Genomic DNA, 18,039 nt, shown 5'->3' on the forward strand with positions numbered 1-18,039 from the left:
TTTAAAGGGTCACCCCACTTTCAAAGCCCCCCGAAGAACTTACTGTGGGCTCTGAAATTTTCTCTGCCTGGCTGCTCTCCCTCAGAGGTGTGGCTCTTGGGAGGGCTCCCCAGAGAAGCTCAGGGGAACCCCGTCTCAGAGTCGTCTTCCCAGGGATCTGACCTACACTACCAGAACTCTGCCTCCCTCTTCCTCTCATAGCTTCTTGTAACTTTGTCATAGTTATCATTTCCCAACAAGAATATGCATTCATTGAGAGCATATACCACCTGCTTGACCAGCTTAGTAATTCATGAACACTAAGGCCAAAGCCCATTCACCCAGCTCCACTGCACACTCCACTGGGAGGAGGGAGGGTGGCAAGCGGCAGGACCTAGTCTCCATGGGAACTCAGTATGTCCTTCCCAAAGAAAACAGTTGAATGAGCAAGGTTGGAGAAATCTGCCTAGCTCACCCATCCCCTAGGTCTCAGATCAACCCCAGGTATACACAAGGGCCCCAGCAGCCCTGTGACCCTACTCACCTAGCTACTTTTGATTGGACTTGGGGGGTGGGGGGAGTTGTCACTTAACCCTTATTGGGCCAATAAGACTCTCCTTCCTGGGAACTGACTTGGCCATGGAGCCTGGGGAATAGAGAGAAACTAAGGCCTGTCCTAGGATCCTAAGCCTTCCCCACCCTGATTCTAGCTTTTCTTGAGGCCCCACCCCTGGATCCCATGAACCACCCCTGCACCTTAGGAGAATCCCACTAGCAGCTCCAGGGAGCCCCCATGGATTTCTGCCTTCTTGCAACCATACTCCCCACTAACAATGTGAAGTTTTGAAGTACTCTGAGCACCAACCATAGCCACATTCTGAGAATTTACTTGGGACACCATTTCCAAGATCCTTCTATCCCTATACTCTGTAGCAGGTACTCGAGCCATGCCTGGGAATGAATGAATATATAAATGCTACTTGTTACTAGAAGAAAATATGTTCCAAGTGGAAAGAAAACCAAAACCTCCAAAGTGAAATATCAGAGTCCATCATGATAAGGCCCATAGTGTGGCCACATGAGTGGCCACATGGTCACTGTGCTTGGCAGACGTCAGCTGCCCTGCTCCTCCTTCCCTCTCCGGAGACAAAGATGTTGGGCAGAGTCTCCCCCCAGAAGGCTCCCAGGGCCAAGTGCACCCCTTTCATTTATCTGGCTTAAAGCCGTTGGGAGAGGGAGAGCTTTTGTTTCTCCTCCTGAAGATGGAGAACAAGAACCTCTGAGCTAACATCATCCCTTCCGGATGACGTCCAGGCCTTGGGCAGAGTTGTGCTGTGACCGTAAGGACAAGGCAGGTCACAGGAATTCCTCATTTAATCTTCACATGGGACAGTTGGTCCCAGTTTACAGAGTAAGAAACTGAGGCATAGAGATGACACTAAATTACCCGCCCAAGGTCACAGGGGAGTAGTGGCAGAGTTGGAACTCACAGCTAGTGCCTGTCTGGCCTCAGGGCTGGGTCCTCTGTTCTATGGCCCCCTGCTGAGGTGACCAGGTGGGAGAAGAGATAGGGCAGGGCTCGCCCACTGCTCGCAGGCTGACTGATAGGGAAGGCACCCCATGCCGTGTCAGGGTCACACAAGGACCCTCTGTGGGCGACGTCTCAGATGGGTTCTTTGTGTCTCCCAATGCCTGATTGTGCATTCTGTCATATACTGTGCAAGGAGCAAAGAGAAACTGCACTGACAGGAGGCAGAGAATAATGGCCGCACTGTTCCCTGTTATTGGCCCTCCAGTCCCCACTGGGCCTGGGGGAGGGGCAAGGGCATCAGCCACACACTGGGGCCCCAGGAGCTGAGGGTGTCTTTTTCCTCTGGGGCAGGGAGGGAGGTGGAAAGGATCCCAGAGGGAAGAGGAGAGAGCAGGAGGGCCTTTTCTGGAAGGCAGCCAGTCTGCCCAGGCAGAGGAGTTCCTAGAACAATCCACCCAGCATGGTGGCTCTAATTTACAGCTGGGGTCCAGGCCCCAACTGGCAGGAACGGGACCAGCTGGAACTTGTGACCTGCCCATCCCCAGGCAGGGATGGTCCTGGGTGGGTGCCAAGGCCGGCACCCTCATGCCTTGCATTCAGATGACAGCAGCTGGTTCCAGGGCTATCCCTGCTGGGTTCTGTCTTTCTCAGGGCAAAGGTTTCAAGCCCAGGGCAGAACGCATGTACCCCCAAGGCAAAATGTTCCAGTAGCAAGAAGGGAAGAAAGGAGAAGACAGAGCAGCTGCTCTAGACTTCTCCAGAAACCCTAAACTCCACAGAGAGAGCCAAATGTTCAAACACTGGGGCACACCTAGCTGTAAATTCATGATGGCCCTCACACCTCCACAGGCACTGCAAGGCTACTTGTGGGACCAGGGCCAGGACCTGTGGCTTGGGAATACAGAGGAGCCTGGACACAATGGAAGCACCTGCAGGGTAGCAAGTAGTCAGGGAGAGGCCTTCTGGTGGCTCAGGCAACACCCAGTGAGGCCCATACTCTAGGGGGAATGGAGTGAGACCATGAGCTGGTCCCTGAACTCTGTGATGACTGTCATCATAGCTCTCCTCCCTCTTTTTGGCAGACTGGGACAGACCAAGCAGCACCCAAGGCCAGAAGAAGGAAGTGCCCACCCCCACCCCCCCCATGCAGTCCTGACTGGGCTGTTCGGCCAGCATGCTCCCGCCACCTAGTGGCAGGTCTGTGCTCCTCACCTGGAAGAGCCACTGGAGCAGGGGCACAGGGCAGTCGGGGGTGTGCAGGTAGAGGTTGCTCAGGAGGCCACTGCGCAGGAAGGAGAGCTGCTGGGCCAGTGGGCAGCTGCGGAGACAGAGGAGTGAAGTTAGGGGAGGCCTCCACGCAGCCGGCCTGGCAGCCTCCCTCAACATGCCTGTCTCACGAAAGCTGCGGGGGATTTCCATATTTCAGCCTTACCAGATGCCAGAATCACATCAGTAACTGCTATGGACAAAAACGCTTGGAGCCCTTGATGCCAGGAGCTGTCAGAAGGAAAAACAACCCACACCATCACCAGAATCATTTGCTCTCCATGAACATCTCTCAGTGTTTTAAACATATGAATGGATGGTACATTTTGTCCTTTCCATTTGATGGAGGGGAAAACGGAGGTATTTACCAAGGTTGCAAAGAGGCTCTGTGTCGAGATGAGGAGTCACCTCTTAGCCAAGGGCCTGGGATGCAATGGGCAGACAGAATTACCCTCGGGGCCCACGTGGGACCAGCGTCTGAGATCCAGTTACACAGAGCGTTTCTGACCTGTCTTGTGTTTTTCCGAAACAAAGGACACCTGAGAAGATGGGAAAATAACAGAAAGAGGCCCAAGATGGAGACATTCTGGGAAGGAAATAACAAACACGGGTGTCACAGAAGATTCTCCAGGAACCATGTGAGTGAGGAGCAGAGTCAAGGTGGGGGGGCGGGGATGGCACTCAGGCATACAGGACCCTGTGGGGCTACAGGAAGCTCTCAAAAATCAAACTGCCAGCATGGAGAGGAGCCTAGCTTTGAATACTCTGTGGCCCTGGTAGACCATCCAAACAGGATCCCAGGTCCCTATAAAATGACTTGAACTGTTTCACGTGGCCGTAGGGCCTCTGGTGGATGGTGCTTTCAGAGTCACTTCGGAGGGGCTGGCTGGGTTTCACCACCCTTCCTGGGTACCCCCAGGGAGGCTGGGTTTGGGGTAGGGTTCTCTGACTCTCTGCATTTTGTGAATGCTCCTTTGCTCTCTTGTTCTAGATGATGTCTCAAAGGCGATGAATATGGATTCCAGGAAATGAAAAAGTAACTTCACGTCTGTTCTCCTTTTTAATGGCCAGATCCATGCAAAGAACATTTCAGATAACTCTATTTCAGTCAATTTCAGATGACTCTAGATAGAAATTTCATCGGTAAGCCCAACCTTCTTCTCCTTTTTAAAAAGGACATATTTTAATCTGCCAGGAACAGAATGCTCCAAAAGAAAGATTCTTGTCTGAGCCAAGTTGCTGTCTCTTTGAGTATGTCCAGGCAATTTACAAATTGTATATATTTTTTTCCAAAATATTTAAGTTCAGGGGAGAAAGTGGCTTTGTTCCTATGTCTGTGAAGCTGACCACTCAAAAATAGACCTTTATTTGTACATACAAACACGTGTGCACCCCAGGGCTGCTGGCACACTCTGCTTTAATTCACGTGCTTGGTCACACAGACACTTTCATGGGCTGACCCCGCAATGCACGCATGGTTCAAGCACAGCACCCCGAACACAGACAATAACCAAGTGAACAATGCCTGGAAGACCTCACAGATTGACACGTCCTGGCCAGGAGCCATGTGGCAAGGAGGCTGGTACTCCGGAACTCTAAGGAGACTCTGGCTCTGGCATTCTGCTCAGGGGGCACCCCACCAGTTTCTCAGTAGGGGAATTGATTGTACAAGCCCTTGTTGGCTCAGATCAACACATTTCCAACTGCTGCTCTGAGGGAGAGATACCCTCTAGTTACAAGGTCTCCTTTTTTCGGCTCTGCCAGCCTCCCAGCAGCCTAGTATCTGCCAGAGAAAAGATCAGGCTGCCTTTGAGTTCGCTGTTGCCCAGTTAGGTTTAGCCTATAAGACAAGGAGCAAGAGATAGGCAGAAAGGGCATGATCCAGCTGTGCCTTGAAAGGAATGGCTTTCAAGGAATTCTGTGCTCAGAGCTATGTGAGAGGCAAGGAATCTCCTGTGTAAGCTGGATCACAAGCCTAGTGTGTGCACGCTCGGTGAGGGCAGTACTGCTTCACCTCGGTGAAACCATGAGCCCTCTCCCTTCAATGGCAGGGATAAGGCTGATTGTGCAGACACTGCCCCGGATCTGTGATCTGCGGCAGGAGGGGGAGCCTGGAGGAAAAGGGTGGGGAAACTAGGTGTATGTGCCCAAAGCTCATGCAGGTTACAGAAAGGTTACAGAATCAATTTTAAATTTGTGAAAATACCCACTTCATGTCCGCAAGCCAAGAACACTGACCCTGGGTCCAACTGGGTGCCTTTGCCTGCTACAAAGCCAATCCTAAATTGGAAGTTATCCTGAGACTGTCAGAGGACCTGGGAGTGAGAAGGGGAGGGACAGAGCCTCCTGGGCAGCACATGCCAAGCAGGCCTGGCTGGGTGAGAAGCCCCAGCTGTCAAGTCTGAGGATCCCTGTGACAGGTTCCCACCTGGGATAAGAAGTAGCCACAGCCAGAATACTGTCCAGCCACCTGTGGCAAGGCACAGGAACAGAAGGAAGCAGGGGGGGTGGGGAGGAGTTTGGTGGTGGTGGAAATTGAGGGGAGGGGATTAGCCGAAAAGGGGAATCACACAAAACAAAGGACCAGCTTGGGTCAACATGCTGGGCTCCTGGGCAGAGTTGTGACCTTCTACTTGGACTGTGTGTTCCCGATAACCCCTGAGTACACATTCCTCTAGCCTCTATATCTTCATCCATTTTTTGGGCAGCAGTCCCAGAGGACAAAGGATCTAAATGCGCTGGGAATCCCAAGTGATGGCAGAGGGATAAGTACCAAGTGTAGTTATTTACACAGCATCAGTTTCTGTGTCTTTGCCAAGTTCTTCAAATGCAAGTTTAAGTCAAATGCCTCAGGAGAACAGAAAGGAATAATGGTCAGAGCCTTCATCCTTGCTCTTCCTCTTTTTCTTTCTTTCCTTTGTTTAAAGATGAGTGAGCACCCTCCAAAGGCAGAAGTCCAGGGATCCCAGCAACCACCCAGCTGGCTGCTTCCGCTGGCTCTTTACTTTTGGGGGCAGCCAAAGCCAGTTAGGCAGCTCAGCCCCATCCATACTCCGTAACTGCTGGATTTATTTCACCCAGGCTACAACCCTGGCATGCCAGTGAGACAGGGAAACCAAAGGGACCCCATGAGGAAGAAAGGTGTTTTTTTCCTTTGCTTCTTATCCTGTTTCTATCCTTGCTAGGACCTGCACCCCCACCTCACTTTACACAGGCCTTGTAATGCAAATAGCTTACGGCCTCCCTAAGGAAGGACCAGGTGAGAACTGAGGAAGCTATCATATGCGTATTTCAGACCTCCGGAGCTAGACATCTGGAAACCAAGGCCCCTTGGCTCCAAGGAATAACACCTGGGCCCTCATCTTTGTTCTAACTGGTTCCTGGATGTTTGAGAGGACACATACATCAGACCACTCTCCTCAGTAAAAACCCCAGACTCTGAACAAAGATGAGACTCCTGCTCTTTTTCTTTTCCAGTCTTCCAGACGCTCCGACCCTCTCTCTCTCTCTCTCTCTCTCTTCAATAAACTCTACTTTCACCTTCTGCTGGCTCATGTTTGATTTCCACCCTGCGTGAAGCCAAGGACCGTCTTGGCTGGTTCTGCGACCCACCCCTTCCTCCACCCCCCAGGTCCTTGGACCAAGCTTGCTGGCATCACCAGGAAGTAGAAGAGGTCCTAAAACAAGAGGCCTCAGGGAGATCCACTGCACAAGCCCATTTACATCTACAGGGCTCAGACCAGGCCTCCTCCTCCTGCCTGCAGAAGTGTTCACGGAAGAAGGGCTCCCTGAGTATACACTGTGATCACCTCACAGGAACAATGGCAGACACACTCTGAGGACACTTCTGACACTCCTGCACACTCTGTGTGGGCCCAGGTAAGGCCACGAACAATTCAGCAGGCAATCTCCACCCTTCCCATGGAGTTTGCCCTGGCCTCTGAGCTGCATGTGGGCATAGGTCCCAATGCTTCTCCCCTTAGGGGTGATCAGATTTCTTTTTGAACTGCTGTCAAGGGAGGGAAAGGTTCAGCCCCTGGTACCAACTTCTGCCATAAAGGCATGTGACTTTGGTTCCAAGGAACTGACCTCCGAGGTCATACATCCAGCTGGGTGATGACGAGAGAGAATCATCCAGGCCAGCTCCAATCCTGGGGCTGTGGGCGCCAGGAGATGGGCTCTTGTGCATAAACCTGTGTGGATGCAGCCCAGGAGAAAGGCCTGGAGCCCATACACTGAGGCTGCCCGCACTTGCCTGGCAATCTGTGCCAAGATTCCCCACTTCATACAGTGGGGAGGAAGATGATGTCCCTCTCCACAGAAGGGTAAGGAGACGTGGATCTATTTCAAGAAGTGGCTTTTAAAAGTCGCATTCACTTTTTTCCCTAAAACCTCTCCTGTTAAGAACAAAACATGTTCATTTAGAAAGTTCATAAAATGCAGAAGAATATAAGGAAAATAAAAGTTACCTGTAATCTCACAAAGTGCTAGCTTTTTGTATGGCAAAAAATCGAACCATATTGTCTCTTGAGAGATCAAGTAACCTTTTATTCTTCCTCCATTTTTGTGTTTCCAGCTGAGCACAGTGGGGGTAATTATTGAACCACTATTTCCCTCTCTTGTGTCTGGGCTTGAAGTCCTTGGCACAAGTAGGAAATAAAAGATGGCCCCAAGGCTAAATGGTGACCTTCAGGAAGTGGCCCTTACCCACTGCGTAGCAGGGGCCACCTGACCTGACCATGTGTAAGGCGGAGGGCATTCCTCCAGAAAGGCCCTCGGCTCCAGTGGCTGGCAAAGCCATCTCAACTGAGCTTCATTAGCATACTTGGGGGAGGAGGGTCTGAATTCCTCACTCCAGGGAGGCTGGCCGGCCACCTGGCCCCATTTGGCAGGGCTGCCAGGCTCCCGTGTCACTGCTGCATGGGCCATCTCGTCTGTCAAAACACTTCCTGCTGGCAGTCCAGTCTGGGACAGGAAACATGCTGTCCACACAGACCACAGCCGGCTGAGGCAGCTCTGTGAGACGCCTTCCTCTCTCCTCCCCTCTCTCCTGTTCTTTCCCCACCATTCTCCCATCCTCCGCCCCTCCCCTTTCTCCTGTGCCACTACTCTTCTTCTTTTCCCACAACCCCTTGTTGTTTCTTGTTTTCCCTTTTTATCATCCCCTTTATTAGACACCTTTTCATCACGGCAATGTCAGCCTTTACCAATATGCAGATAGACACTCAGGCCCAGTCGCCTCATGGCACATCCGGGGCCACATTTCACACAGTTATTTGTGTATAAAGATGTTTTCTACCACACTGCTTACAGAAAGGTTGGAAGTAACATATATGTTGAGAAAAATGAGGAAAACGGTTAAACATGTTGGGGCATCAATGCCATACAATATTATTTCACCATTCACGTTATGACTAATTGAGACATTTGGCCTTGTTTGAATACCATATAATACACATTTTGAAGACAACTGAGGAAATCTGAACACTGACTAATATTAACGGTATGAAGAATATGTATTTTTTAGGTGTAATAATGGCATTTAAGTTATATCTAAAGGTAGTCCTAAAAAAAAAAAGGTAGAGTCTTATCTTTTGACACAAACTGAAATACTTACAGATTAAAGTATATGTGCCTGGAATTTGCTTAAAAATAACCCTGAGGAGACGGCTCACCTGGCTGGCTCGGTTGTTAAACATGCAACTCTTGATTCAGGTCACAATCCCAGAGTCTTAGGACGAAACCCTGCATTGGGCTCTACGTTGAACATGGAGCCTGCCTGGGATTCTCTCTCTCCCTCTCCCTCTCCTCCTCCCCTGCTCACTCATGCTTTCATGCTCTCTCTCTCTAAAAAAGTCCTGAGGGGACAACGTTAGTGGGCACTGGTTGAGATGGAACAAGATTGGCTTTGAGTTGACTGTTGGAAGTTGAGTGATGAGTATATGGAGAATTATTATACTGTTCTCTCTACATAAAGTATGTAAAGCTTGAAACTTCCCGAGATAGAAAGTTTTAAAGGAAAGACATCAAAATGCTGTTACCTTTATATTATGAAATTAGATGGGTTTAGAATTAATGAAATAGACATAGGAGCCCTAAATAGCTGGAAAAGACAACAAAACTCCTGCTTTCAAGAAATCACAGGGATAGCTCAAGTTCTGTGCTCCCTGCTGGCTGGTGTGGGTCCCGTGGACTCCTCTCCATCCCCTTGGCCACCAAGGCCCAGCAGGGCACTGGCCTCATAAGCATGAGTGGACAGCCACTGCACTGAGTCCTACGGGCTTTCTCTCTTATTCTTAGATATATGGATTCACAACTGCAAGTGTTGAGTGTTACTGTAGTAAAGTTTCAAAATTCCCTTAAAAAGCAACACAGGCAGTGGCTATGTGAGAATGAACGTAAATTTCCTTCCACAGAGGAGAGCAACGGGGCAGCTGTCCAATGTTAACACAGTGTGCACTTATGGCCGGGGACAAACTTTTCACCGTTAGCATTGCACACTGACTGAAGGGTGGTGTCTCCAATGAGCAGATGGAAATGACGATGATGTGCTCTGGAAAACTGCTGGATGGCCCAGAAAGTGGCTCCAGTGTTGATGGAGACAACCCCAAAGGCAGGTATGGTGAGTCTGACTAAAGTTGTTCCATGAAACTGGGGTGTGGGAGAGGAAAAAGCAGTATGAATAGGGAAATACACAACTTACCTAGTATTTGCTATAATACAGTCTTTTTCAAAGTATGTGCATCTAAATCAGTAAATTAAATGTTATAAGTAGACATGTGTGACCGTTTCATCTATATCCCTGAAAACAGACGTATCCAAATTGGCTAAAACACGGCTTTGAATTTCCTCATTTGGGGCAGTCCTAAACACTGGGCTCCATGAGGGAGAAGGCCTGGCCATGCCATGCCGACATTTACCTGAGGAAGAGCCCTTCCAGGTGGCTACGTGGCTTCAGGTGTGAACAGTCCAGGATGCAATACAGGGGATGACGCCTGGGTAGAAACACGGTTTCACCGGGATGTACTGGTGGGATGACCTGTAGTGACATGGAGAACCTCTCCACCAGCATCCTGCCAAAGCAAGGAGCCAGAGAGCCAAGGGTCAGGAGGCACACCTGGTCTGCAGCATAGAGGGAGGCCGGGAAGGCCTGCAGGTGCCCCTGCCCCGCAGCCAGGGCCTGGTGGAAACAAGACTGGGGGGGGAGACAGCGCCACCTGCTGATAAAGAAGGAGCCTATGAGATGCAGACCAAGGAACTCTGCCATCCCACTCTCTGTCATGCACCCCAATCCCTTGCTTGGGACATTAGTCCAGGAGCCAGAAGTCCTGGTCCCAAACCCAGCCCCACCCATTGGCTTTGTTCAGCTCAAACTTTCACTGAGTGCCCACGATGTGTAGGTGCCAGGTGCTGAAGGATGAGTCAGTCGTGGGCTGCCACTGCACGCCTAACAGAAAGGTAAACAAAATCACCACAATAGCCTTCAGCAAGTGGGCCAGCCACAGAGCTGCCTGCACGGTGCTGCCAGGGGCAGAGGAGAGAAGCTTTGGGTGCAGCCAGGGTCAGGGAGGGCATCTGCACAGTGAAGGAGCCTGGACTCTTCTTCTGGGGCACCAGTCCTCAGGCTCTTGTGATCAGGAGCAGACCCCAGGGAGGTCTGCTAAAATGCAGAGTCCTAGGCCCTGCCCTGCCTTGTGAGTCTGACTAGTAGATCAGAGCTGGGTCCCAGGGACAGGGAAGGAACAGAAAGAAGAGGGGACACATTCTAACTCTATAGGGAGAGGGAAACATTTTCAGGATTTAACGACCCATTTAAGAGGGAATAGTGGGTGAAAACAGCAAGTTTCAAATAGGAAGTGTGTACGTGTGTGTGCATAGATATACACGCAGACATATGCACACACACATTCTTAGACACATTCAACAACCCACATGCATCTGATACATCCAAGTATGAGCTGGAGTCATCCCTAGGGAACAGGATTGGGGGGAGGGATAAGAGGAGACATTTCCTGTTTACTTCATACAACTGTGTTCTGCTTGATTTTTGTAGAGATATAACAGATACACAACACACATTTAACAACAATAATAGCAGCCAAATCAAACAAGCTACAAGCACTGCATCCCCTCCTCTTACTGGAGGATGGCCTGAGCCCTGACAGTGAACTTGGAGGGGGGACAGCACTTGGGGCTCCCGTCAGGGTCTGGGACGCGAGCAGCTGGCACTGGAAGTGGAGCAGTGTAGCTGGCAGCCCACCGCTCCCCAGATGAAATCTGTCTCACTTTCTGGCCAAGTGACCCAAGAAAAGGTGCTGACGCACGTCATAGGCTCATCCTGAGGATGAAGTGACACAACGCGTGGAAATGACATGGAAATACCAGGGAGATTCTGATCCTGGAGCCTTTTGCAAGCAGCCTCTGCAAACCATCACACAAATGGTAAAATGATCTTCTGTTTTGTTAATTTCTTTGCCATTATGAGTATTTACGGCTTAGGTTGTTTTTGTATTTTAAAAAAAAGTACAAATTATTAAAAGTCTTTAGGAATTAGGCTCATCTGTAAAAGGGTCTTAGCCCTATCCCCCAAACGATCATACAAAGGGACTTTTGTGATATTAAATATAATGTATGTGCATTAAGAGTTCTGAGATGAGTCTTCCATGTCTAATTGGAGATTTCCTGTGCAGCCCCAAAGAAAGGATAAAGGATGATGTTGTAGTTTAAATATTCCCCCCTCCCCTGCCCCAGCACACATAAGGTCTTTTAACTTTAAGAAATAGAGAATGTAGGATGGCATCTATTCAAGATGCAAGCCAATCCTTAGAGCATGAGGGGATGTTCTGGCTCTGGAAGCTTGTGGGGGTCTCTTCTACAACGGGCATCTGTGGCAGTCATGTGACTCCTGGTCACAGACAACTGTTCTAACAGATGGTGGCTGGCCCCCAGCCCCAGCCTCACCCCTTCCAGACCCACATCTCTCCTTGGCCCCATTCATGGACGGAAGAGGCTGCTGGCTTTGTGTATCAGTGAGTAATTTTCTTTGAAGCAGAATGTTGAACTGTCCCATCAAAAATGATCCCACATCAAAACAACCACCTCAAAGTAGCTGTTGTCAAAAAGGCTTTCTCAAAGTACTACTTGAAAATGTCATGTGCCCAGAAAATCATCAGCGATTTCAAAGCCTGGAACACCTGGCTTAAGCCAGTTCCCCAGATAACTCCCTTCTGTGGGGAATTTCAAAACATCCAAGCCACGACTTCCAGAATCCTTCACTAGAAAGGTGAAAAGCAAGAATAGTTAATTCTTGCTATAGAGATTTTTAAAGAGGTTCAAAACGTTTCATTCCAAGGCGATCTATCCATTGAGTAGGACATCTGGGAACAAATCCATAAGTCCCAACTTAGACAATTGTGTTTATCACTTATGTTGCCACCAAGGCACTCTTGTCCAAAGAGGCCTTAGCCCAAACCCAGTGGCTCCATTCAGTCTCCACACTCCACCACATCTGCCCTTTTGGGTTCACCATGTGACTTGCATGACATCCTTTCTCTGGGTCTCTAGGCAGCATGTGAGTAGCTCTCTAACTATCTGGGATGGCTGTTCAAATCTGAACACTCACAGATTTTCACAGTGGAAAGTAAAAGTTAGGAGGCAGGGGTCCTCCCAATCAAGGCCGTGGGTCAGCAAACTACAATCTGTGGCCAACTCCTGCCCATTTCTGTAAACAAGGTTTTATTGCAACACAGGCATGTTTATTCATTTATGCATTGTCTATGGGAGCTTCCCTGTTACAACAGCAGAGTTGAGTGGTTGCAACAGAGAGTGCATGGCCCTCAAAGCCTAAAATATTTACTATTTATGAACACAGAATTTGCTGATCCCTGCTCTAGCCCAGAGATGACTATCAGAAAAACTTGAGAAAAAAAAAAGCACACAGCCAGACAAGGTACTGCTCATAACCATGTCTGGGCAACAAAAGCAATGTAAACCATTTGGAGATCCTAAAATGGAGGCCCCAAAGGAGTCTGTATGTTATCACTCAACATTCCCTTAGTAAGTGGAGGCAGAATGCGAACTTAGAGTATGCATGAAAACTTGACCTATCATTGCTTAGACCAATGCTTACTAACATAACTCAGGCTGACAGAAAAAGCAAAGCCTGAACAGGCAGATGCTCCAGGGCATGGTGACCAACTGCCTGCAGCCACATGGTCACATGAGGTGACCTCATTCCCTCAGACTCCACCCCAGCCCCTCCTGGAAACTGGGTTCCTGAGGAAAGGAGGGAGGGAGGAAGGGGGGGTGGGGTGGGAGGAAGAAATGAGAGAGGGAGAGATGCAAGGGGGGGAAGGAAGAAAGCAAGAAAGGAAGAAAGGAGGGAGGGAGGGATGGAAGGAAGGAGGAACCAAGTAAAAGAAAGACATACAGAAAGATCTATTCTGACTTCATTTCCCCCTTCAGCTACTGTGCATTTTTCTCTTCCCACCTCTCCTCTTGTTCTCCTGTGGGACTATTCCAGTTAGGTTCGTCCCCAGCAACCCACCAGAGTTGCTTTTTTCAAGGTCACCATGACCTCTACATTGTGCCCTTGGGCCCCTGTTCTTCTCTCTATACACTCGCTCCCCAGGTGATCTCATCCAATTTGTGGCTTTAAACATCACCTACACATGGTGCCTCCCAAGCTTGCCTCTCCAGATGAGGGTATTCAAGCTGTCTCCCTGGTCTCACCTCTGGGATCCCCCAAATGAACTCCTGATCCCACAACTGCCCCACCCCAGCCTTCGTCACTTAGTCTTCCCCAAGTTAGACAAGTCCAAACTTCCAGTTGGTCAGGCCCAATCCTAGGGGTCCCTTTCAGCTCCCCTCTTTCTCCCATACCCTCCCCATCCAGTTCACCAACAAATCCTCTCAGTTCCACCCTAAGAATATATCCAGAATTTGCCTACTCCTTAACCCCACCCCCCCTCACTCCCAGCCACCCTCACTTCTCAAGATTACTGCCATGGCTCATTTGCCTGTCTTTCTTCTGCCCTCGCCACACCCCACCCCCATGCTCCCCAGTCTATTCTTGACACAGAGGCAGAGGATCCTGCTTGGAGCAGTGGCGGCCGGCTCACACAGGGGAAAAGCTCAGATGTCAAGCCCACCCTTATTCTCCCTGACCTCCTCTCCCCTGCCCTCCCCTCCAAGGCTGCAGGTAAGTTCCCCCTGCAGGGCCCCCAGAGCTGCTTCGCCCCTCCTTCTTAGGGCTCTGCCAGAAGCCAGCCAGCTGCTCACCGAGGCCTTCCCTGACCCTCAAGCACAACCTCAGGCCTTCCACACTCCTTATACCACCTCTCTTTCTCCTTTCTCCTGAGCACTCGTCACCTATCTTCACTCAGAAGGGCAGAGATTTCTGTCTGGTTTTGTTTTTGCTGAATCCCAAGGGTCTGTAGAAGAGCCTGGCACAAAGCTGGCGTTAATAGATGCTTTCTGGCTGGCTGGCTGGACAGGTGGATAGACGGGTGGCTAACAGGGTACCCTGAAGATGGATTCAACTGTGGTCCCTCAGCATCTCTGAGACACACTGGTTCAGGTAACACCAGCCCACCCCCAGCCAATGGCCCAGTTAAATCATGGCCAGCAGACCCCTGCCCACATGACAGCACTGACAAAAGCCATCTTCTTTTCTCCAGACAGGGGAAGATGAAAAATGTCATATGGCCATATTCTCCCCTTGAAAGACAGTTTTCTCTTAGACTGTAGTTTTGTGCAGTTATTTTCCCAAGAGATCTGGTTCTATAAATCTGAGCAGACAACCGGGGCAGAGCAGGCTGTGTTTTTATATCTCCATGTCCTCAAAGGCCCCCACTGGACGCTGACACACAGTAGGTAATCAAATGTTTCTGTAACCAATGAATGAATATAAGGGTTTTTGGGGGTTTTTTTTTTAAATGTAGGTTTAAGAAAAGGAGGCAGCTTGATAACTCATAAATGTACACAAATTGCTGGTGAACTGTCTAAAACCGAGAGCCAGTTGACAATCCTGTGCCTTGAGAGGTGGCCCCCACCCCCCCCAGAGTGGATGGGCCCTTGCCCCTTCCTGTGCCCACTACCCCCCACCTGTGCTCAGGTGTGAGAGGCGCCTCATCTTCAGCCAGATGCAGGGAGTAGAGGTCAGGACAATCATGCAGAAGCAGCTTCTCTCGCTCCTGCTCTAGGGCCTGTTCCCTGCAGAGAGATGAGAGCCAACAACAGAGGTCAGCGCTGTCCCCAGTCATACAACCCTGATACTGGGTTAGGCCTAGGAATGGGGGCCATGGCCCTGGACTCCTGCATAAAGGCCTTCAATGTTAGATTTGGACGGGGCAGGGAAGAGGCATCACGTTGCATCCATTGCGCTCTCTCTGAATAAGCAGATAAGAGCAGACAGGCCTCAAGGAAAGTTTTCACCACACAGCTTCAAACATGCCTTTGTTTGTGTGCCTTGTTTTGGATTTGCCCACTTTTTAACACATCAAGGCCTGTGCCTAGCTCCTTCTCCTCCTCCTGGGGTCAGGCCACACTGACCTGGAGAGGTCCCCAGGTTCATGGCTCCCAGAGCCCCTGACACATGGCCTGCCTCTCCAGCCCCAGGGGCAGTTCTCCAGGTCCTGCTCATTCCCTTCCTCTCCCTACCCTGTGGCCTCTAGCCCCAGAGGTCGGTTCCCACCACAGCCTGCATATCTACCATTATCTTGCTAGATACCTGACTCCCTCACCTCCCTCCTGCCCTAACCACACTAAACTCCCAAGCAGGTACAAGTGCATCCTTCGGCCTTCTGGATCCTTGCTTCCACAACAACCAGGGAGCCTCCCCAGCCCTTGTCCTCCCCCTCCAGGTGCTCGCCCTGACTTTCCCCAAAGGTCCTCAGTTCCTAAAGATTTCATCTCCAGCCCAGGCCACTGTCTGGAGTTCAGATCCTCCTAGCCAGCCACAACTGGATGATTTCCAGCTGAATGTGCCCAGGATCCTTTGAAGCCACACGTCTGGGTCTGAATTCCCTTCCACACAGGTCCCAGAGCCCCAGCCACCCAGGTCAGCAGATTCATCACAGCCCTATCACCTTCCTCCCAAGACCCCACCCAATCACTATTCACCCTCCTTCCTCTCACCCTTCCCATCCATTCTCCATAATGTAGCCTGAGCGATCTCTGAAACACAGCAGGAATCACATCACTATCTCCTTAAAATTCTCCCAACTCAACCTTGTGTTCATGAGGCTTCTCGTGACCCATCCGTGGTTCACATCTTGGCTGTACCTCCTGCCATGTGGACCACCAACCCCTACTCTCCAGTGCTGAGAATTCCAGTTCTAGTCAGCCACCAGAATTATCTGCTGTACCCACCTTCACATGTGTGGTCACCCATGCTGCCCCCCAAATCTTCTTATCCTCCAAAGTTCAGAGATAAGGATTACCTGTGGGGAGCCTCTTCTGACCCCCAGGTTAAATCAGGTGTCAGTATTCCAGGCCCCTCCACAGCAACTTTCCAGCATGGGAGATAGTGGAATCATTCAGTTAGATCTCCAGGTGAGAGGCTCCTGTACAATCACTTCCACCTATCAGGCACCTGGCACAGGACCTAGCCGAGTGAGAACCTCCCAGTGCCAGGTGCCTCGATGAGCTTTACTTGCCTGCATCACCATCGTGGCAATAGTTAGGCTATACATCTCCGTCAAAGCTGCCTGCCTTTTCCCCTTCTTGCCCACGGAACAGTTGAGTGGGAGCTGAGAGGCTGCCACACGGGCATGAATTGGGCAGAAGAGAGCAAGGGATTCTCCTTGCATCCCACTCACAGTAACCCTGAACAAGGGCTCTGGATGTGGCAGAGGTCTGGGGCTCTCTGCCTTCAAGATGCCCCCCTGCGACTCGGCTGCCGTACCACGTGCTCACTATTGATCAGAGCACACAGGACGCTCCAGGAGACACGCTGTGTAGGAGTGCAGCAGGCTGCTTGATCCTGAGGCGAGTTTGCTAGGAGTCTTAGAGGACAACCACATCCCCGCAAATTGCTGCCAACCCCATAGAATGAACATCCCAAGATGGACCCTTTTCCACGCTTACCGCTTCTCCTGTAGTAAGTAATCTAAGCTATTGGCATAGCTCTCCGAGGCTCCAGAGATGAACTAGAGAAACAGGAGGTGAGAATGGGAGACAAACAGAAAGACAGACAGATAGAAGGGGAAAAAGAATAAAAGTTAATCTAAATTAAGCCCTTTATTTTATTTTTCTGAATAGGCAACCCATTCAAACGATTAAAAAATCAAGAGGTATAAAGGCATATAGTAAGATGTCTTGCCTCACCTGCATCCCCAGCCAGCCAGATCCCTCCCCACAGGTGACCACAGGTGTTTGCTCCTTGGTGTGCTTTCAGAGACATTTTATCCACAGACAAGCAAACAGTAGTACATTATAGACTCCCTTCTGCCACCACCCGTAACACAAATGGCAGCAAACTATGAACCCTATTTTATACTTTGCTCTGTTCAATGAGTAGGATGTCTTTCATTTTTTAAATTATTTAAATTCAAGTTAACATACAGTGTAGCATTGGTGTCACAAGTAGAACCCAGTGATTCATCACTTACATATAACACCCAGTGCTCATCCCACCAACTGCCCTCCTTAATGCCTATCACCCATTTGGCCCATCCCTCCATCCACCTCCCCTCCAGCAACCCTCAGTTTGTTCTCGGTATTTAAGAGTCTCTTATGGTTTGCCTAATTAATAGTATGTCTTGAGGGCATTCCATATCAATACTAAAGAGATAAGTTTAAAAAAAAAAAAAAAAACCTTTCGGGGGGGGGCCCCTGGTGGCTCAGTTGGTTGAGCGTCCAACTTAGGCTCAGGTCATGATCTCACGGTCTGTGAGTTCGAGCCCTGCGTTGGGCTCTGTGCCAATAGCTCAGAGCCTGGAGCCTGTTTCGGATTCTGTGCCTCCCTCTCTCTCTGACCCTCCCCCGTTCATGCTCTGTCTCTCTCTGTCTCAAAAAAAATAAATGAACGTTAAAAAAAAAATTTAAAAAGCCACCACAAACCTTTCTAATGTAGGACTAGAACATAATATATTAATTCCCTAGTGGTGGGCATTTAGATAACTGACAATCTTGGGCTATTACAATAATTAAGTCCTATTCTCAGAATAAACTTCCTGGATCCGTGTCCCCACAGTCTACCTATAAACAGCTATATATTCTCACCTAGCTTAAAGCTCATCACTAAAGTTTCCATTTAGGCA

General features: G+C 49.8%; 1 protein-coding gene across 5 annotated transcripts in view; it reads right to left on the reverse strand.

Annotated features, from left to right (window-relative positions):
• FAM178B (family with sequence similarity 178 member B) overlaps nucleotides 1–18,039 on the reverse strand; it is a 115,535-nt gene that overhangs the window by 72,203 nt on the left and 25,293 nt on the right. For all 5 annotated transcript variants that reach the window (XR_009248703.1, XR_009248702.1, XM_058684334.1 and 2 more), the window contains exons 4-7: nucleotides 16,865–16,926; nucleotides 14,882–14,989; nucleotides 9,697–9,849; nucleotides 2,723–2,828 (exon numbers count right to left, since the gene is read on the reverse strand). Coding sequence is in view for 3 of the 5 variants with exons in the window: in XM_058684334.1 (XP_058540317.1) it covers nucleotides 2,723–2,828; nucleotides 9,697–9,849; nucleotides 14,882–14,989; nucleotides 16,865–16,926 (429 nt within the window). In the remaining 2 variants the exon portion in view is untranslated. The remainder of the gene's footprint in view (nucleotides 1–2,722; nucleotides 2,829–9,696; nucleotides 9,850–14,881; nucleotides 14,990–16,864; nucleotides 16,927–18,039) is intronic.

Source organism: Neofelis nebulosa, chromosome 9 (genome assembly GCF_028018385.1).
Source record: "Neofelis nebulosa isolate mNeoNeb1 chromosome 9, mNeoNeb1.pri, whole genome shotgun sequence".
In the NCBI taxonomy this organism is placed as follows: domain Eukaryota; kingdom Metazoa; phylum Chordata; class Mammalia; order Carnivora; family Felidae; genus Neofelis; species Neofelis nebulosa.